Source organism: Carassius carassius, chromosome 25 (genome assembly GCF_963082965.1).
Source record: "Carassius carassius chromosome 25, fCarCar2.1, whole genome shotgun sequence".
Taxonomy (NCBI): Eukaryota; Metazoa; Chordata; class Actinopteri; order Cypriniformes; family Cyprinidae; genus Carassius; species Carassius carassius.
In genome coordinates this window covers 22550816-22571067 of record NC_081779.1, presented here as the reverse complement: position 1 = coordinate 22571067, position 20252 = coordinate 22550816, and the positions used below count along the sequence as shown (strand labels likewise).

The 20252-nt window shown below is 36.0% G+C and overlaps 3 protein-coding genes across 4 annotated transcripts; 1 reads left to right on the top strand and 2 right to left on the bottom strand.

The window, feature by feature from the left end:
* Positions 1-312: 312 nt before the first annotated feature.
* LOC132104755 (general transcription factor IIH subunit 4-like) lies at positions 313-7066 on the bottom strand. The gene is made up of 14 exons (XM_059510305.1): positions 6923-7066; positions 6570-6685; positions 5744-5848; positions 5396-5527; positions 5136-5321; positions 4930-5038; positions 3527-3595; positions 3285-3368; positions 2348-2516; positions 2119-2249; positions 1986-2033; positions 1262-1340; positions 775-836; positions 313-667 (listed from the first exon to the last, which is right to left on the bottom strand). The coding sequence occupies exons 2-14, from the start codon at positions 6683-6685 to the stop codon at positions 557-559; spliced, it is 1401 nt and encodes a 466-aa protein (XP_059366288.1). The 5' UTR covers positions 6923-7066; the 3' UTR covers positions 313-556.
* A 1406-nt stretch (positions 7067-8472) lies between these two features.
* On the bottom strand, positions 8473-10172 carry LOC132104424 (DNA-directed RNA polymerase I subunit RPA12-like). 2 transcript variants are annotated; one of them, XM_059509887.1, is made up of 5 exons: positions 10018-10172; positions 9801-9920; positions 9590-9693; positions 8791-8900; positions 8473-8618 (listed from the first exon to the last, which is right to left on the bottom strand). In XM_059509887.1, the coding sequence occupies exons 2-5, from the start codon at positions 9916-9918 to the stop codon at positions 8594-8596; spliced, it is 357 nt and encodes a 118-aa protein (XP_059365870.1). In that variant the 5' UTR covers positions 9919-9920; positions 10018-10172; the 3' UTR covers positions 8473-8593. The 2 variants fall into 2 exon arrangements, with proteins under 2 accessions (XP_059365870.1, XP_059365871.1); XM_059509888.1 differs by lacking the exon at positions 10018-10172 and having other exon boundaries at positions 9801-10011.
* Positions 10068-19007, top strand: LOC132104423 (spliceosome RNA helicase DDX39B). Its single transcript, XM_059509886.1, has 11 exons — positions 10068-10206; positions 10953-11185; positions 12083-12210; positions 12334-12426; positions 13371-13554; positions 13728-13846; positions 16634-16765; positions 17817-17926; positions 18004-18148; positions 18248-18395; positions 18779-19007. Exons 2-11 carry the CDS (start codon positions 10954-10956, stop codon positions 18793-18795), a joined length of 1308 nt encoding a protein of 435 aa, XP_059365869.1. The 5' UTR covers positions 10068-10206; position 10953; the 3' UTR covers positions 18796-19007.
* The last annotated feature ends 1245 nt before the right edge of the window (positions 19008-20252 follow it).

Sequence of the window (20252 nt, the reverse complement as noted above, 5' to 3'; positions counted from 1 at the left end):
TCATGAAAATAATGTATAAATGGTCCCTAAAAATAAGCATTATTTATTTTATTTAAATATAAGTATATAATTTTTATTCATAATTCTATTAGATATCATTTGTATTCATTTATCCTTTACAAATAGTGGCAAATGTGAACTGGAAGTTTTGATAAGATTTCCCATTAATACTTAAATTTATTCCTCTTCATCATCCTAAAAGCTGCAACTGAATTCTGTAATTTTACCCCCAATTAAATTTCATGGCCTACGTTTCAATGTTATCAATTTCTTGGACCAAATTTCCATATCATCAAACAAAAGAGATCGCAATCAGTGTAAACCATATTTATTTTAGTCAGTTTACCTCAGACACAAACATGAAGCAAGTCAATAAGGAAGTAATAATGCATATACCTCTCATAAACAGTAAACAGTTTTGAACTATGTATAGAAAGTTTTTTTTTTCTAGACAGATGAACTTAACTTCTCTCCATCTATAAGCTGTAATTTTCAGAATAATTCTCAAGTGAATGATATATCTTGAAGTCTTTTAGGGCTGTTCTTCTTTTTTCCTCTATGTATGGCTCTTTTGTCTCTTCCAGAATCTCTTAACCTCGCTGTGTCCATGTGGCGTCACCACCATGACCCTGTGAGCGGGGTTCTGCCAAACCAGCACACCTAAACCCTGCAGGACAGACCTTATACTGTCAGTATTCTGTGCATCACTGCAGGACAGAGAGCTGCTGCTTAATAAAGCACAGCGAGAACACATAGAAAGATTATATTCTTTACCTGAGCCCTGTCCCGCAACACTTCAAAATCAACCTGGGATAGAAACTGGTTGTATAACACTCCTGAAAGAACGAAAAACATGGTTTAAAATAGACAAAATGCATGACTGAGGCGTTTTTGACCCCTACCCCAAACCTTATTCCAATGCTAATTTTTTTATTTGCATTGCATTTCTCTAACACGCTTCTTATTCAGCCTGACATTTACATTTGAGAGAACAAACCCTGCAGGTCACCCTTGGAATCGGAACAATTTCTTTATGCCATAATATCAACAAGATGTAATTTCTTTTTTTATTAAAATGGAAACAGATGTTCCTAAAGGTTACATTTAAATGCAACGGTAACACCGTATTATTTAAATAACTGAAATCACTAATGTATAAAAATAATCACGTATTTTGTAACAGTGTTATCTGAGGGGAAAACAATGTAAAATTTGCCTTGGAACTACAGAAGTGGTCTCATATGCACAAAGACAGACTCACCCTCAGTGAACTGTAAGCGATCTTTCTCGAGCTCCCACAGTCTGATCTGATCTGTGATGGTTGGGGGAAGGACAGGGGTCTGAAACACAGAATGATACAGGGAAACATGTTCATGCATCCAGCAGTGAATATTATAGAATTTTTTATGATAAACATCACCATATTGCACAAGGGAGACACATAAGGGACATCTAAGCCTATAAGGGGAAACTATAGACTGTGTTTTACTATAAAATGGTAAGTTACTGACTACCATTTGTGTGTTTAAAGCCTATGTTTAGCTTTTTACTTCGGGGGATTGTACTTTGGCTTCAAAATTCATAAAACTCGTTTATATTGAAGATTACCACAATGAAAAGTGTAAAAGTGTTAGAATAGTAAACTTTTGTAGGTCACAGAGCTTATTTCTTGCAAATCAAGAACCCAATGGAAAAATCCTGTTGGCTTTTTAAAAGGAAACCAGGCTGATATGAACTTTCAAAAAATATGCCATTATTAAACTGCTATACGGGATACTTATAAGCGCTGCATTTAATTAATTAAAACAATTGTAAAAATAATTCATTATTATAAATGATAATTATGCATTGCTTTAAATGCAATAATTTCTTAGCTTTAATCCCCCAGCCTCAAACTGTACTAAGTTTGTTCAGTTAATGCAAGATTTAAATCAATTAAATCCTTTTTATTTGCATAATGGTAAAAATTAAACCTGTTAAATTACCTGTTTAAGCATTACTGGGTGAGCTCGGGTCCTTAAGAAGTGAATGATCTGAAATCACAAAATACATGTCAAAACAACCCTATCATTAGAAGAACAAACCAATCTGCAGAGCGACAGGTTGTGTGTCTCTCACCTGCTGTGCTGTAATGCCGTTAGCGATGGCCTGCTGCACTGACTCTCTGGTTACCTGTGCAACCACCAGGTTAGGAAACCGATACAGCATCTCGCTAAATAGAGCTACTAGTGCAATCTGGAGCTCAGAGTCTGTCGGAGAGAGATGGAGGAAGTGCGTTTTCCTCGACTGATCTCGTACAGTGTATTGCATTATAGACAAGTCAGTGTGTGTGATGTGTGTGACATACTTGTGTAGGCATACAGACGGTAATTTGTTTCTACAACGATGAAGCCTGTGTCTCCTGTTCCTGCCGTGGCTCCGAGTGCAGTCGAAGCCGATCCAGAGGCAGGGTTTACTGTGACCCCTGCAGCTAGAGTTATGGCCAACCTGGTGGGGTAGTACCTCCTTGACTTCCTCTATGAAAAGATGATGCAAACTGGTGTCAGAGCTTGTTTAAGGCATATTTAAAGTAAAAAAAGCATTTAAAGTACTGCACAAGTACAAAATTTAAAACTGAATTTTAGATTACTATGCAATTATAAAAGCAACTTGACAATGTTATTATTATTATTTACATACACACAACCACCATTCAAAACTTTGGGGTCGGTAAAATATTTGTATTCAGTAACCATGCATTAAATCTATCAAAAGTATCAATAAAGACATTTATTCAGTTGCAAAGATTTCTATTTCAAATAAATGCCGTTATTTGAAAGTGAAAGTAAAAGTGAAAGAATTTTATTTTGAATTTTATCTTCATCAAACAATCCTGAGGAAAAGAGTATCACAGTTTCCATAAAAATGATGAAACATTTTAACATTGATAATAATAATAAATGTTTCTTTATTATTATTTCTGAAGGATCATGTGACACTGAAGGATGCTGAAAATTCAGCTTTGCATCACAGGAATAAATTGCATTTTACAATATTTTCAAATAGAAAATAAGTATTTTAAATTGTAATGATATTTCAGAATATTACTGTTTGTACTGTATTTTTAATCAAATAAATGCAGCCTTGGTGAGCAGAAGAGACTTTTAAAAAACATTTTAAAAAAATTATTATTGCAAAAAATGGTAGTGTGTGTGTGTGTATGTGCGTGTTAATAATAAAAAAATCTATTATTATTATCAATTATTAGTTTGACTGCTATTCAGTACTTTTACGCGATGACTGACCTTTCTTTGGAAAACCAGACCGAACTCTCGTAAATGTTGCAAAAATGTGAGCAGAGACTCACTCATGCCCTCCACAGAATAATCCTGCAAGAAAAACAACAATCACACTAAAAAACAAAACATTTTAAGGAGCAGTCCTATTTCATGGGACTCTGGCAAATGACTTTAATTTAATTACGATAAGTAATGGCTTTTATCTATGACTCATATGTTATTCTTGGCTTTGTAAAAGCAGCACTCACCCTGCCAAGAGTGGAAAAACTCAGCTGGAACAAAAAGGAAAGAATCTCCACCAGGTCCATTCCTCTCGACTATGAAGACCACAGATCAGACTGTTAATGAGGAGATGGAACCACATTTTCCATCACACTAACCACGTTTACATACAGCCTAATAATGCAATCAGAATGATAGCTCATCTGGAATGAAGTCATCATGTAAACATCAGACTGAAAGAAGAGGTGCAAGTGTTGAATAATTCAAGAGCAAATGCCATGAAAATATCTGTATCTGACAACTTTCAGAATCAGATTCAAAAACACCTTGTTCGCATTCGCAGTGCAGGAATTCTCTCACCCAGTGATCTTTGCAAATTTCTCTAATTCAGATGTCTAGATATTGAAGGCCGTATGTTTTCATAAGATACACTTAATTTTGGGATACTTTTTCAAATTCTCAATTTTTGTTAGGCAAAGTTAGCAGAGCAAGAAAAAAGCCATGTCTTTCCGTATGTTAGAAAGGCAAACACACAGTTGTTCCATGCTAAGTTGTTTATCTTTTTCCAACAGGACTCCGAAGCTTCTTGCTGTTATTGCATTTTTTGCATGCACATAAATGTTATTCATAATTTCAACTGGGTACATAATCCTTAATTGGACTAATCTGTTCATGTAAACCTTAAGTAGGGGATATTTAGGGCCAGATTTACTAAATACTAAAGCCATGGCAAGCACAACGTGGTTTAACCCTCATAATGCATTCGGGTCTGTTTGGACTGTTTGAAGAGATACATAAAAATATACACATCAAGAGACACCCTCAAATTACACATCTTTTTTTAAGACATATAACCATTTTGGACCCGACTATGGATGGACTACCATTAGGTGCAAAATAAAATAAAATAAAATAAAATAAAGGATTCGATTCTATTAATTCCAAATAATATGCCGGTAATTCTCATATTATATGTTCTTATCGATTTCATACAGTGATAAATTCATTTAAGACTACTCATCAATATTGAAAAAAACGTTTTTGCTTCATAGTTTTTGATGTGATTTATGTGTAATTTAAAATTGCAAATATTTCAATTTTTTTTATGAATCAAAAAGGCTTAGATGCAGTAATAACATGGTAACATTCAAAACTGAAATGTTTTCACCTTCACTCATTAATGAGAACTTTGCAAATCTTAGTTAATCACCTTGCATAATTCATCTAAATATTCTTTTCCAATAAATTTTGAGTCTTAAAGGGAAGACGCTACCAATTAATTGCAATAAAATAATTGCTATTTTTTTTTTTTTTTTTACTGTGTGGCTTTAGTAAATCCTGACAGTGCAAAGTGTTTTTGAGCTGGCGCAAGCTGTTTGTAAATCTGACATTTAATGTAGAGACTCTATTCTATATGTCATGCACTGACCTGTGCTGTCTTGAGGTACTGCAGGGTGAAGTACCACAGCTGAGATGCTGTGTCCAGCAGCAGGAACTGAAACCCTGCCGATGTGATACAAGGAGCCTCACCAGTCTCGCTAAGAGAGAAAAAACAGATCAAGATCATTTTTTGGCCTACCCTTCATGTCTGACCTACTTTAGCTGGTGCATCAGTGGAGTGATGGTGTGCTCTACCTCTTCATGAGCCCGGCCTGTATGAGGAGCTGGGCCAGATCCTGACTGACGGCTGCGCTGGGAGAGCCCACCATGAAGTGAAGGATGACCTCCCAGCGCTCCATGGCATATCGGTCCAGACTCTCTACATCCCTCACATGACGATCAGGGCCCAGGTTACTGCCCTCATCTGTCCACGGTTTACCCCTGACAAAGTGAACATCCAGTAAATCTGCTGCCACAACACCACGACGGTTCTCAATCCAAACTGTGTTCCTCACCCGCCTAGAAGTGCTGTTCTCAGGTTGTCTTTAAACACAAGGTTCAGCACAAAGCCTTGGAGTCCACCTTGAAGGTGCTGACTGTGCCAGAGCCGTAGCCCGGTTAACACCGACACACACTGATCGTGGTCTCTAGGAAGAGCAAACAAACGCATAAATAAGAAAGAGATACATGACCCTACAGGGGGTGGGTAAGATGTCTCATCAGTGCTGCATTCATTTGATTAAAAACTAATTTTATTATTCAAAATAATGATTTTCAGCTTTAATGTATTGTGAAATGTCATTTATTACTGTGGTGGCAAAGCTGAACTTTAGGAATTAGAATGATAGAACTATTGCACTCACTTTTGACTGTCTTTTTTGACCCACAGCGCGACTGCAGCTTGTGGAAGAGGATGGTCTAAAAACAGCATCCGCATCACATAATTCTTTGCCAGTGATGGAAGTTCCCTGTTCAAAGAGAAATGAGAGAGAGCCAACCAGCATTAATCTCGGAGTAACCTCAGATTTATTATTATAATAGGCCACAGATGTATTTGTACTATTAAGCCACATATAAAAATTATGAATATTATTAGATGCAATCAAACCAACACAGCAAAATATGCTTTACACACTAGCAATAAAAAGATTTGAACAGTAAGATTTTTGAAGAATTCATTTCTCCATTTATTTTAATTCTCTTTCCTTTCTATAATCTTAATGTTTAAGGATTTTGAGCAGCAAAACAGAATATCAGAATGATTTCTGAAGGATCATGTGACACTGGAGACTGGAGTAACGATGCTGAAAATTCAGCTTTACATCACAGGAATAAATTACATTTGACTATACATTCAAATAGAAAGCAGTCATTTTAAATGGTAAAAATATTTCTCAATATTACTGCTTTTGCTCTTTCTGAGAAAATAAATGCAGCATTGGTGAGCAGAAGAGAATTCTTTAAAAAACAAAAAAATCTCACTGTTCAAAGACTTTTAACTGGAAGGGTATGTTATAAATGTAAGAAACGTTAATGTAAGAATTTTGTTGGCCTGAAAAGTATATTGTGCATTCCTCTCTCTTTCTTTTAAACAAATGCCATATGCTGTTATGTTTCATTATCTAATCAAATGCAATTCATACATGTATATATGTAGTATGTATATGTAAACATTAAAGCCAGGTGGACCTGTAGACTGCCAGACATGTCGCTGGGTGATTGTAGAGTCTGTCGAGGATCTCTGGACTCAGTTCCTTCAGATACTCGTGCAAGTTCTTGCACTGCAGCTGGACTCGAAGCTTCATCTGTTTTCACAGTCAGAGAGGTGAATGAAGAGACTTGCACTCCAAATAATTAATGCAGTGCAAGGATATGGTGAATGATAAATACAACGACTGAATACAGTGGAGACTATATTTAATGTATCATTGCGCTTATTGTTGCGTGCAATTAAACATTACAGAGAGAGAAAACGTACTTAAGTGTTCGGTGGCGATGTTTTTCGCTTTAAAATATTTTTAATAAATAGCCAGTGGGCTTACCTTGCTTCACATGTGTCATGGAGCAAAATAGAGCATTAAATGTTGTGAATCATTTTATTTCTTCACAAGCATTCATGTATGCGTTCAGTAAGGAGCCATGTTGAATGATCACGTGACCGCTGAAACGGGCCGTCTGATTGGTTAACGTGCCGAGGGTCATCTCGGTAAACTACTTCTTTGTAAACCTTTTATTTAAAAATATGTATTAATATAAGGTGGGTTTTTTTCCATTAACGTAAACTAAATGGGCCATTCTACAGAACCGTGCAGACTACTGTCCCACAACCAAAAACGCTTTTAAGTATTATATTAAATCTTAGAGGTTATTATCTACCGAAACCCACAATAATATTTAAAACATCAGTAATCTTAAAATATATAAAATCATAATTTATTGGGTAGGCTACTTTTAACTCGGAGGTGTTTGTCCCGAACCCTAACCCCTACATTTCAACTTATGAAAAAAAAAAAAATAATAATATATATATATTTCCTTTGTATTTATGCAAACAAAAAGTGTCCAATGTCACTACCAAAGCTGACACTGAAAGTGTATGATTTCGTCTTTTAACTACACCCCTACATTTATGAGTCCAGATAAAAATATGTGTGTAACTTTAAGGAACATCACTAACAAATATATATATATATATATATATATATATATATTTTCTTCATTTAAGCACACTTTTCTGGCAGTTTTTTCATAACATTTTAGTTTTTTATATATGTACAACTGTTCAGAACTGTGCTAGGTGACCGTGTGCTGATTAGCATCTTTGAGTTGGGACCAAAAGTATCTAAAATTGTCACTACCGAATCGATTACATGTCATCATTGTTTCTGTAGTGACAAAAGGGAACACATAATCCTTTTTTTTCGGGGAAATAAACAACATTTTAGTAGTTATGCAAATGTTTTGTATTTTAGTAAGTTAGTATATTTTAGAATGCAAGTTAAAGTTCTGTAATATCATGTGGTTGCTAAAGTCATTACCGAAAATGTGCAGTCACAACCAAAACATGGGATGTTTTGTCAAAAATAAAGTATACAGAAGTATCAAAGATGTTATGATAGTGTTTGGTTCAATGAATATCCAAACTACTGAATCCTTAACGTTGAAATCAGTATGATCAACTTTTTGCCTTTTGCAAAGAAAGATAAAAAAAAGTGTCAAAGTACACTTAAATGTTAAAATTGTAATTGTTATTGATTTACCTCTAAAAGCTTTTTAATAAAATAGCAAGACATATATTTACAAAGCAGATGTAAGCAAAATCCTAATAGGTCAATACAACCCCTCTTAATACAAATAATATATTATTATGATTTGGTAGTGACAAATCTGGGGAGAGGAAATATATTTCAAAACTTTCTTAAAATACAATATGAGAATTAACTGCATAATTACTAGAATTGTCTACCGTGGATATTATGCAATGTGTAAACATATATGTTTTTTTTTCACATCTGATTTGCGCCAATTCTGTAGAGTGGCCCATATAATTTAAATTCAAAATAAGCCCTGCAAAAAAGGTCTTCTGCACACATTATTTTTTTCTTTTCTTTTTAATAACATTGAAGACATGTCCATAATCCTTTTTAATATTTCACATTATTTAAATTCTGATAACCTATACATTTAAATGTCAATAACAGCAGCAATGTTTCTCATGAATCCTCCTTTTCTTGAAACCTGTGACAGAGAAATCAGTTTCTGCCATCAGTACAAATACAGAATAATGGCAATTATGATCACTTAAAACAATATGTCTAAACAACACTAAAACAGAATTCAGAACAAACTACTGGAAAAAGTATAAATTGTTAAAATAGGGGGTTGTTTAAGAGCATAACATATAAATGACCTGCAGTGTATGCATGTGAAGAAGACCGTCTGTCCTTCATCCGCAGATCTCATCTGTCTTGTGTGATAAACCATTCCTTCTTTATTACAGCGGGAACATCTCCTGTCAATCTAATGGAAAGTTTGCAGAAGATTGGCTGATTTTCCAAACAGAGCCAATAGTATTTAAAGGATTAGTTCACCCAAAAATGAAAATTATGTAATTAATAACTCACCCTCATGTCGTTCCAAACCCGTGAGACCTCAGTTCATCTTTGGGACACAGTTTAAGATATTTTAGATTTAGTCCAAGAGCTTGCTGACCCTCTTTTGTCTTCTCTTCCGGGTCTGTTGTGAGTGTGTTCACAACACTGCAGTGAAGCTGCTGACGTGTTATCTTTGTTATTGGCGCACCAGAAAACACGTCAGCACAGCAGCGTCGTGAACTCTCTCACAAGAGACCCGGAAGAGAAGACAATGCTGAATAAAGTCGTCTTTTTTGTTATTTTTGGACCAAAATGTATTTTCTCTGCTTAAACAAATTCTAACTGACCCTCTGATGTCACATGGACTACTTTGATAATGTTTTTATTACCTTTCTGGACATGGACAGTATACCGTACATACGTTTTCAATGGAGGTTCAGAAAGCTCTCGGACTAAATCTAAGTCTCGGACTAAAATATATTAAACTATGTTCTGAAGATGAATGGAGGTCTTACGGGTTTGTTACGACATGAGGGTGAGTCATTAATGACATCATTTCCATTTTTGGGTGAACTAACCCTTTAAGGTTTAATCTCTGTATGTTTATTAACTCACCACTGGCCCCTTCAGCTCAGCATCCTCTCCGCTGTCAACAGTGCTGGAGCTCTGATCCAGAGGATTAAACACCACTGATGATTTAATCACTTGACCTGTGAATTCTGAGAGAGAGTCCTACAGCTAATGTATAACACACACTTACTGATGCTTTATAAACCTCAGCTGCTGAGTGTAGTGTCATATACAACACATTTAACATGTCTCTCACCTCGAACAGGGATTCTGAAAGAGCACCGCGGGCAGGTAATAGTGTTTTCCCTTCCAGGCACTGGAAGAATATTCCCACATTCAGGGCAGAAGTTGAGATCTCCACTAAAACATGACATTTCTGGAAGAAAGAACACACAACCTTCAGCCGAGTAAAGACGCGCGTGTCCACATAAACAGAACCTACTTATTAAAGCTCAAACACAATGGCCTTGAACCTGTTTTAATAACAATGTCTTTCGTGTCTATAATCTGAGATGTCTCTTCTCAAGGCAGCTCACGCAGTTCACGTGGTTTGGGTCCTTCATCGAAACGTTTAGTAGTCGATTTGTCTCGCGTTGATGACGTCATCGCCACCCTTTTCAGCAGGTGCAGTGAAGCTCAACCGCTTCATACAGTATTTCGAGGTAACTGAGATTATTTAATACTATAAAACGTCAAAATAAACGCGCGAAGTGATAAGAGATTTAATAGTCCGTCAGAAAACACACTGGAATGTTGTGCTATAGTCACTCTTTGGCCCGCGTCATCTCTGGGGGGCTAAATGGATAAGCTAAAGCTAATATATTTGGTATAGTTTGCTAGCTTGAGCTGCCCGCTTAATTACTCGCGTATTAATTAATGTAAAACAACAAATTTATTTTATGATTGAATTTGTTATTTTTTATAGCATTGATAAGGCTATTGATTGATTGATTAATTAATTCAGGGTTTTACAGCAATAATTGTCTTGATAAGCTAATAAGTCTAACGTTATGGTCATCAAATCGAGCTAATTCTGATGTAATTTAAGATGTATTGTTATTTATTAATAATAATTTTATAAAATGAAATGTATATCGTTTTTTTGTTATTTGATAAAAAGACTTTTCAATTAACACATATTTAAAAAATGGTAATTATGTTATAAAATCTAATTTATGTGTTTGTATACATATATAATTGTATAAAATTATATTTTATCAAGTTTTATTAACACACGCACACGTATATGAAACATATAGTAGCATGATTTCAATGTGTAATGTAATCCTCAGTATCTTATGTGCACTTTTATAGTATATGGTGGTGATAATTACATAGTGATTTACAGGAAGAGGCGCAGTCAGGTAATTGCGTATTTCTTTGTTGTCTTTTCCCAATCTCTGTGCAGGATGACGGAGAACGATGTTGAGAATGAGCTGTTGGACTATGAGGAGGATGAGGTTGATGCAGGTGGAGTCGGGGACACAGGACTCGGACACAACGATGGCATTATATCCATCAGGAAAGAAGGGGTCAAAGGGTCATATGTGTCCATCCACTCCTCAGGATTTAGGGATTTTCTTCTCAAACCAGAGCTGCTGAGAGCTATAGTGGACTGTGGCTTTGAACATCCATCGGAGGGTGAGCAATTCTACATGTGGATATATTATATATTAGTGATGCACCGATCATGATTTTTCATGGCTGATTCCTATACCGATTTCCAATTTTTTTTTTCTTTCAAGAAAGCAGGAAAGTATACATAAACAAGATGTTTATTTGGTATTTAATAGGCCAAACTGGTTTTTGGCTATTGAAAACAATAACCGTAACCATCTAAAATTAACGGGAGTAACTGCACAGTAAGTAGCCTACATTCAATACAAACATAGATGGTACAGACATCAGCATTTAGCTTTTGTTTTTGAATTGGGTTGAAACTACATAAAACTGTCCTTAAATGAAAATATTAACTGTAACCATGTGAAATAAAAAAGCAACAACTGCATAGTTCTACAATCCAAACAACACAATCAACACACATTCAATAAGATGTTTCTTAATCAGCGTTCAGTATTTGTTTTAGTTTTTATATTTGATTTAAAAAAAAAAAAGGTCTTTACCAGTGAAACTAAATAAAAGTATGCTATATAAATAGATTATTCCAAAATGTTAAAATCAGATAATGTTGGTGCGAATAAAACAAAGATGCAAAGTGTAGTCTGTGCACATGGGTGCACTTACGGAAAAATCGGCCCGAGAACAGACCAAAAACCGGCCGATTGCCGATCGCGTATTTTAAGCAAAAAACGTCCCGATCCGATTTATGGCCGGTCAACTGGTGCATCCCTATTATATATATCCACATGTAGACACGTAGAAATATAAATATATTTAAAAAAAATTTGTAACTTCACTTATGAAATAATTATATATATATATATATATATATATATATATATATATATATATATATATATATATAAATATAAATATAAATGTCTTTGATATATTTGTGTGTGTTTTATTCTCTTTCAGTTCAGCATGAATGCATTCCTCAGGCCATCCTGGGGATGGATGTATTATGTCAGGCCAAGTCTGGAATGGGGAAGACTGCTGTCTTTGTGTTGGCTACCCTTCAGCAGCTGGAGCCAGTGACAGGGCAGGTAATGACTATCCTTTTTAAAGGCTTTGAAAACAAAGAATTAAGACATAAAATTATGTCTCTGAGTGTGCTTTATGTGCCATTCCACAAGTTTTGGGGTTGACCAGTGAGTGTTTTCACCCAGGTGTCAGTGTTGGTGATGTGTCACACCCGAGAGCTGGCCTTCCAGATCAGCAAAGAGTACGAGCGCTTCTCCAAATACATGCCCAGTGTCAAGGTAGGAAGACAAGTTTACATTTCTAAGAAGTTTTAGTTCATGTGTTTCAGATTTACAATAGCGGGATATATGAGAACTACTTACTTTTAAAATCTGTTCTGATCTGTCATGTAGAAGAGGCTGTTAAAAGGTGTAAAAATGGCCTTCCTATCCATTCTTGTATTGGAATTTCAATTGGAATGACAGGAAGAGCAATTTACTGAATTGTAAATGAGATGCAATGATAATTAATCACATCACAAAGCAATTTCATTAGTCTAGGTTTTGGAATAAAGCATAAATAACACCACGTTCAAAATGTTGGGGTCAGTATGTTTTTTTTGCTGTTGTTGTCTTATGTATTTAATAATTTTATTCAGTTACACATTAAATTGATCACAGCTGACAGTAAAAAACACGTATAGTGTTATAAAATATATATTTTTTTTATTTTAAACAAATTATGTTCTTTCGAATCTCATAGTCATTAAAGAATCCTGAAAAAAAGTATAAGTTTCCACAAAAATATTACTCCACACAACTGTTTTCAACATTGATAATAATAAGAAATGTTTATTGAGGAGTAAATCAACATATTAGAATGATTTCTGAAGGAACATGTGACACTGAAGACTGGAGGAATGATGCTGGAAATTCAGCTTTACATCACAGGAATAAATTACATTTTAAAATACATTCAAATAGTACATAGTTATTTAAAACTGTGATAATATTTCACAATATTAATATTTATTAGTATATATTAATAACAATATTTTTTACTCAACTTTAAAATGACTCATTTAATGTTTGTTTTCTGATAATGTTTTAAGAATAAATATTGCCACATTAAATAAGAAATAATATCTCATTTCAATAATCTATGTCTAACAAACTGTTACTTTCAATATTGCTGTGCACAAACTCTTCTCAGGTTGCTTTGCTTGCGCTGTCTCTCTCCCCAGGTGGCAGTGTTCTTTGGTGGTTTATCTATAAAGAAGGATGAGGAGGTTCTGAAGAAAGAGAGCCCTCATGTGGTGGTGGGAACTCCTGGACGCATTCTAGCTCTGTCTCGCAACAAGAGTCTCAACCTGCGCCACATCAAGCACTTCATCCTGGACGAATGTGACAAGATGCTGGAGCAGCTTGGTGAGAAGACCCTTTATGAGACTATGGCTGTGCTCTGAATGAAATTACACTGAATTCTGTGCAGCAGTTGAAACATTAGATATTATTCTATTGTTCCATTGCTATGATGATTTGATATGAGGATATTCAATTTTTATAATATGAATGCATTGTTCTTTTGCTGTCTCCTGCAGACATGCGGCGTGATGTCCAGGAGATCTTTCGTATGACCCCTCACGAGAAGCAGGTCATGATGTTCAGTGCCACCCTGAGTAAAGAGATCCGTCCTGTCTGCAGAAAGTTCATGCAAGATGTAATTACGCCTCTCCTACTTCTACCATGTCAGCAGCTCCTTCCTTTCACAAGACCACCTCATACACACCTCAAAGAGCAGGCTCAGGAGTGGGATCCATTTACGGCCTCCCTGAGACATCCTAACGCTAAATGCCCCTCTCTTCTGCCCGTTTGATTATCACAGACTGTTAACTAATAGAGGCACAGTGAAAAATATGTTAAGTCCTTAATCCCCGTCTCTGCTGGCAGCGCTGCGTCGGCATTTGGCAAACATGGTCACACGTCCGTTTGGCCAACAGATAAATTTAAATAGGTCCTTTAACAACCTTTGCTAAAGTCATGAAGAGCCCATCCAGTGTATTTTAAACAGGATAAGAGGATGTCTTTAAGGGAAGGATCTAGTGTATCTTCAAATACACTTCAGAGCAGTAAATTCAAAGCATTAACGCATCTTTCAAAGTCATTGAGGCATTTAGAGACCAAATCCTTCACATTTGAATGTTATTTCACTCGCAGTATCCATTAATCAAGACAAATTGCTTTAGTTCCTGCTCGGTTGTAATTCCAGCCTAGAGACCTGTCCTCAAATAACATTTAATTAAGAGGAGAAGCACTTGTTGGAGCTTTATTAATTCTGTTGTCAACTGCCAGAGACTCTCAAGGGGCACAAAACTAAAACCCATAAAGTAATGGCCCAACAAACTACTAAAAACTACATTCGATTCACTGCAAACTGGCTCTCCAGGGCTGCAGCTAATCACTCTTTAACAAAGCTGACAGCAGGAATAAAACGAAACAAAAGATTCAGTCATTGGCAGCATGAATCAGTTCAGGTTGATCGGCCCAATGATGGAACATGATTAGAAGGGTTCCACGTCTGCCCCCAACGAATAAAGACGAACTGTCACTAAGCTAAAGTCAAGGCATTAAAACTGGCCCAAAGTGGAGAAGAAAGAATGCGCGGGTGTTAGGGACAAGAGGAGAAAGAGAAAGGGAGGATTAAGCTGCGGAAGACTGGAGCGAGAGGGATGAGATGATGAAGAAACTTAGATGAGAGAGAGGAGACTTGCGCGGGTGTAGATAGAGATGCTCTTGAAGAACCGTTAGGTGGCCATAAGCAACAAAGTCATGATTCAAAAGGAAACCGTAAACTTTGAGTCCCTTATAAAATGCTCAATGACACGCTAGGGGTGTGGCTTAACTAAATATTCATGAGCAAATCCCCTTGCGCCACAATGTACTATTAAATAATGACTAATGACTTTGAATTCAAACACACACAGATACAAACATACACTCTTTAGTGCTTATTTAGTGAGAGTTACAGTACATAAACAGAATTGAGATGCTGCCTGATGTTCTCTTCTGATTTGAGGTTGAAGACAATGTAGTAAATTGAGTTTTAGACCCGCTCAGCAGCAGATAGAGGATTGATTGGCACACAGTAAAGATAGATTTGCCTAAACATCTCTAAGGTAAGTGCAAATGTGCATTTAGCAGTGCCACTGTGTCAGACACAGTCAGAGGTGCAGTTTAGTGCTTTTGTTAAGAGCCCAGTATGATCTCAGTAATTTTCCATGGTCATTGCTGATGGCTATTATACCCGAAAGCTTTGTTTTAGTAGCCCAGATCCCAAACCATGAGTCTACCACCTGCATAGAACAGATCAGATCAGCTTGAGGATGTTCCCTGTATATTTAATGAAGCAATCTGGAGCATGAATTAGGCCTTCTGAACCTCCCACTGCTAAATGTTAAACAGTGTTGCAGTATTGTGTGAGGTGGTTAATGAGTGTTTAAAGTCAACATGAAACAACATTCATAACTTGTATTGCTTGGATAGAAAGAGACCATTTCAGAATAAAACAAGGAAAAAATGTGGGGTGGGACTTGATTGGATGGTGAAAAGTGGGCAGACCATACTTGAATGAACTTTTTATTTTATTTTATTTTATTTTTATTTTTTTTAGTGTTCCTGTAGCTCAGTTGGTAGAGCAATGCCCTAACAAGCGCAAGGTCGGGGGTTCGATTCACCTAGAACGAGGCAGAGCAAAGTTGCATTTTAATAAACCAATGTTATTTTTCTGTGGATTAATGTGCACTGGGGAATCAGTCGTATTATGAACAGGAGTGTGTATTTAGAAAGCAAGTAGGGTTTTGATTTCATGTTGACTTTATGCTACTTAAAAAAAAAACTAATTTCTGAGTTTTAATTTTCCATCAAACTACACATTGATTGATGTAATGGAAGTAGCTTTACTTTGTGTTGTTCTATAGTAGAACTGTAGTTTTTGAACTTTTATACAGAAATAGCACAGATATGATTTTAGGCTTGATATTGGTAGCTAAAAGTAGCCTAGGACAGCAGGGTAGCATTTATCATTGTGTTGAGACAGTAAGTCTGTGTGTGTTGTGTCCTCATTGGCTTGGGACGGGAGGGGAGGGTGAATCTAACCCCCGTCCCTTCTCTTCCCTCCCTTTCTCCTGCTGTTTCATAACTCTCTCCTTCCTAACACCATGTTCTCCTTCTCACTGTCGTCTCCTCCCCACCACTGTCCTTCGCTAAAAACGTTATACCTCTTTTGTCCTTGTTTTTGTTTGTTCTGGTGTCTTTCTTTCCCTTTCCACCCATGTCGTCACACTGTCATAAACACCACTTCTTCTTTCACACCCTTGTAACATTATTATTTGCACCACCCTCGTCTTTGTCATCTTTCCTGTGTCTTCACACAATCTTAACCCGGTGAACCTGCACGCTCCTCTCCCACCCCTCCTCACCTTCCCCCTGCTTCCACTGGTTGTCCTAGCCGATGGAAATTTTTGTGGACGATGAGACCAAGCTGACGCTTCACGGCCTCCAGCAGTACTACGTCAAGCTGAAGGACAACGAGAAGAACAGGAAGCTCTTTGACCTCCTGGATGTGTTGGAGTTTAACCAGGTATCTCTAGAGTCCAGTAGGACACATGCAAAAGTCTCCAAACACTAAGTCGATTCAAACCGAGAGTGACTCGAGAGAGAGAGAGAGAGAGAGAGACCACACTGTTTTATGCTGCTTTTTTTTAAGAAACGTTTGCATATCTGTAAGGGACATGCACTCTTCAAAAATTCAAAACGTAAAAAAAAAATGCAAAATTCAACATAACCCATTTGAATACAGATTTTGTTCATCCAATTAAATGCAAACAAAAATAAAAAATGCACAAGTAAAATTGTTTGTATGGATAAAATACAATTGAGTTCAAAATCTGGGATTAACCTAGAAATAAAGTTGTTATGTAACATAATTATGCAATTTTACAACCATATCCTTACATAATGTATAGGGTTAAGGGTCCATAAGATTTTTTTACAAATGCTTTTTAAGTAATTATTATCTGATTCTCACCAAGGCTGCATTTGTTTGATCAAAAAAACGGTAAAAACGAATATTTTGAAATATTAATTTAAAGTAACTGTTTTCTAAATGAATATCTTTTAAATTGTAATTTATTCCTGTGATGCAAAGCTGTATTTTCAGCATCATTACTCCAGTCTCCAGTGTCACATGATTCTTCAGAAATCAATCTAAAATGGCGATTTGCTGCTCAAGAAACATTTATTATTATCAATATTATTTTTGTAATGTGTTTTTGTTGATTTTGTGGAAACAGATACACTTTTTTTCAGGATTCTCTGATGACTTGAAAGTTGAAAAGAACAGCATTTGATTGAAACAAATCTTTTATAACATTGTGAATCTCTTTACTGTCATGCTTGATCAATTTAATGCATCCTTGCTGAATAAAACTTTAATTTACTATATTTCAAGCTTTTATTTGGGTTGTTGGATGACCCAAACAATATTTGGTGAGTTTGATTTAAGCTATGGGGAAAAAAGTGAATTCAAAGGGAGGATTTTTGCTTTTGTTTTGATGTGGTCATTGGGATTTGATGTTTCATTTTAATGAAGACAGCTGGTTGGTACAGTGTTACAGCTCTTAGTATTGCAGGTGGTGATCTTCGTGAAGTCCGTGCAGCGTTGTATTGCTCTGGCTCAGTTGCTGGTGGAGCAAAATTTCCCCGCCATTGCCATTCATAGAGCAATGCCTCAAGACGAGAGGTAAAAAACCTTCCACATTATGCACTTTAATGTTGCAGTTATGATCGTGGTATGTGAGACTCTTCTTCTTATACCAGATTAGCTCGATATCAGCAATTCAAGGATTTCCAGAGACGGATCCTGGTGGCCACAAACCTGTTTGGCCGAGGTATGGACATCGAAAGAGTCAACATCGCCTTTAACTACGACATGCCTGAAGATTCAGACACATACCTGCACAGGGTCAGTTCAGTTCATGTGATAATGATTTGTCAAACAAAGCCAAGTTATGGGATGTAAACGCATTCATCTGAACGGCTTTAACTTTGCTCATTCCTTCAGGTTGCAAGGGCTGGCAGGTTTGGAACGAAAGGTCTGGCCATCACCTTTGTGTCAGATGAGACTGACGCTCGCACTTTGAACGATGTCCAGGACAGGTTTGAGGTGAACATCAGTGAACTTCCAGAGGAGATTGACATCTCTTCATACAGTGAGTGATAATATTTGATCTTTACAGGCTGGTTTCCCAATCAAAAGTAGTTTTTAAGGAATGATTCACAAAAAAAGTCAAATCTCTTTTTATTTATTCTTCCTTATTTCAAAAACCTTTTTTTCCTGTGGCTCACAAATGAAGATATTTTGAAGAATGTCAAGGTTGCTCTTTTCCATATATTCTTTTCCAAAATTAAAACATTTGTATGCACATTTGTATGACCTAATGAGAGAAATCTCATTTTGGGGGATTTGTTAATAGAAAATGTTGAAATTGTAAATATTTAGTTAAAATGTTTTGACAGAGTTAGTCCAAACAGTTGTTGATATCTGAATTGGTGCACTTGCATGATTTTCTCCTTGTGTATCTGTTTCTTCTAGTTGAGCAAACACGATAAAGATGACAGAACACAAAAGGCAGCAGTTTCTTCGGAGGATGCATGGCATTGTAGCATTTGGTAGCAACAGAGAGTTTATATTTCACATAGACTGTTAAGTGTTAGTGCATACTTAAAATAAGCTCATATCACAGTGTTATCTTATATTGTAGTGGATTTCTTTGAACCTCCTCACTAGTTCAGTTTTGATTTTGCTTGAGTAAAAAACAAAATGCATTGTTGAATGTTAATATTTTTCCTCTCAATATGAATAATTTGCTTTTTTTTAATTTTGGTTATTTATATTGGAGAGGCATAATTTTTGTTTCTGTTGTGAGAGGAGTTTTCATCTTTGGATTACAGTGGACCATACAGTTGATTGCATTGATGTAAAATTGTTGGAAAGTTATTTAATATATTAGCAGTATATGCTGAATGCTTGTTACCAGTGAAGTAGGTATCAACACTATGTATTCAGTGTGTGTTCAGTTGCCAGGCAAATGGCCACTTTGTTTAAACTACTTTATGCTTGTTTAACCAAATAAAGTATGTTTGTTTCATTTACAGACACTTTGTTTTCAATGAATTAAACATTAGTGTTTTCACATTTGGTCCATTTTTAAAGGTTCCAGAGTGGTTAGCAAGATTTTTTTTGCTGGTTTACACTCTAAAGCCAAAAGTTAACTTCCCTTCCCCAGTTCTGTAGACTGTACTAATGATAAAAATTACACTGCGTACTGGAAAGAAGAGTTCACTGGACCTTCACGAGACAGAGTGGAACATGGAAAATGAAGGACACCTAGGTTTTAATGAATTCAGACCCTCAGAAGTCATTTACACTGCAAAGGTGGCCCAGAAGCACTTCTGAAGTGGTATTTATACAGACTGTTTAATGCTTCTCTGAGGTAGTTTGAATGCATTTACACCATTATTTAAAAATCTATGGGGTATTGTGAAGAGGAAGATGCGATATGCCAGACCCAAGAATGCAGAAGAGCTGAAGGCCACTATCAGAGCAACCTGGGCTCTCATAACACCTGAGCAGTGCCACAGACTGATCGACTCCATGCCACGCCACATTGCTGCAGTAATTCAGGCAAAAGGAGCCCCAACTAAGTACTGAGTGCTGTACATGCTCATACTTTTCAGTTGGCTAAGATTTCTAAAAATCCTTTCTTTGAGTTGGTTTTAAGTAATATTCAAATTTTTCTGAGATACTGAATTTGGGATTTTCCTTAGTTGTCAGTTATAATAATCAAAATATAAAGAAATAAACATTTGAAATATATCAGTCTGGGTGTAATGAATGAATATACAAGTTTCACTTTTTGAATGGAATTAGTGAAATCAACTTTTTTTAGATGATATTTTAATTATATGACCAGCACCTGATTGTTCTTTTTGATGCAATGGTCAGAAGATAAAATGATTTAAATTCATAATTTTCAATTCACTAATATGACAAGTCTTGTTTCATG

Excerpts from the sequence above, each read along its gene's own strand:
- LOC132104755 (XM_059510305.1), bottom strand. The coding sequence starts at position 6,685 with ATGAAGCTTCGAGTCCAGCTGCAGTGCAAGAACTTGCACGAGTATCTG. Across the intron at positions 2,250-2,347 it reads CCGTCTGTATGCCTACACAA|ACTCTGAGCTCCAGATTGCA; the intron begins GTATGTCACACA and ends TCTCTCCGACAG. Across the intron at positions 668-774 it reads TGTTGCGGGACAGGGCTCAG|GGTTTAGGTGTGCTGGTTTG; the intron begins GTAAAGAATATA and ends TCTGTCCTGCAG.
- LOC132104424 (XM_059509887.1), bottom strand. The coding sequence starts at position 9,918 with ATGTCATGTTTTAGTGGAGATCTCAACTTCTGCCCTGAATGTGGGAAT. Across the intron at positions 8,901-9,589 it reads CTGAGCTGAAGGGGCCAGTG|ATTGACAGGAGATGTTCCCG; the intron begins GTGAGTTAATAA and ends ACTTTCCATTAG. Across the intron at positions 8,619-8,790 it reads TTCACATGCATACACTGCAG|GTTTCAAGAAAAGGAGGATT; the intron begins GTCATTTATATG and ends TCTCTGTCACAG.
- LOC132104423 (XM_059509886.1), top strand. The coding sequence starts at position 10,954 with ATGACGGAGAACGATGTTGAGAATGAGCTGTTGGACTATGAGGAGGAT. Across the intron at positions 11,186-12,082 it reads CTTTGAACATCCATCGGAGG|TTCAGCATGAATGCATTCCT; the intron begins GTGAGCAATTCT and ends ATTCTCTTTCAG. Across the intron at positions 17,927-18,003 it reads GCAATGCCTCAAGACGAGAG|ATTAGCTCGATATCAGCAAT; the intron begins GTAAAAAACCTT and ends TTCTTATACCAG.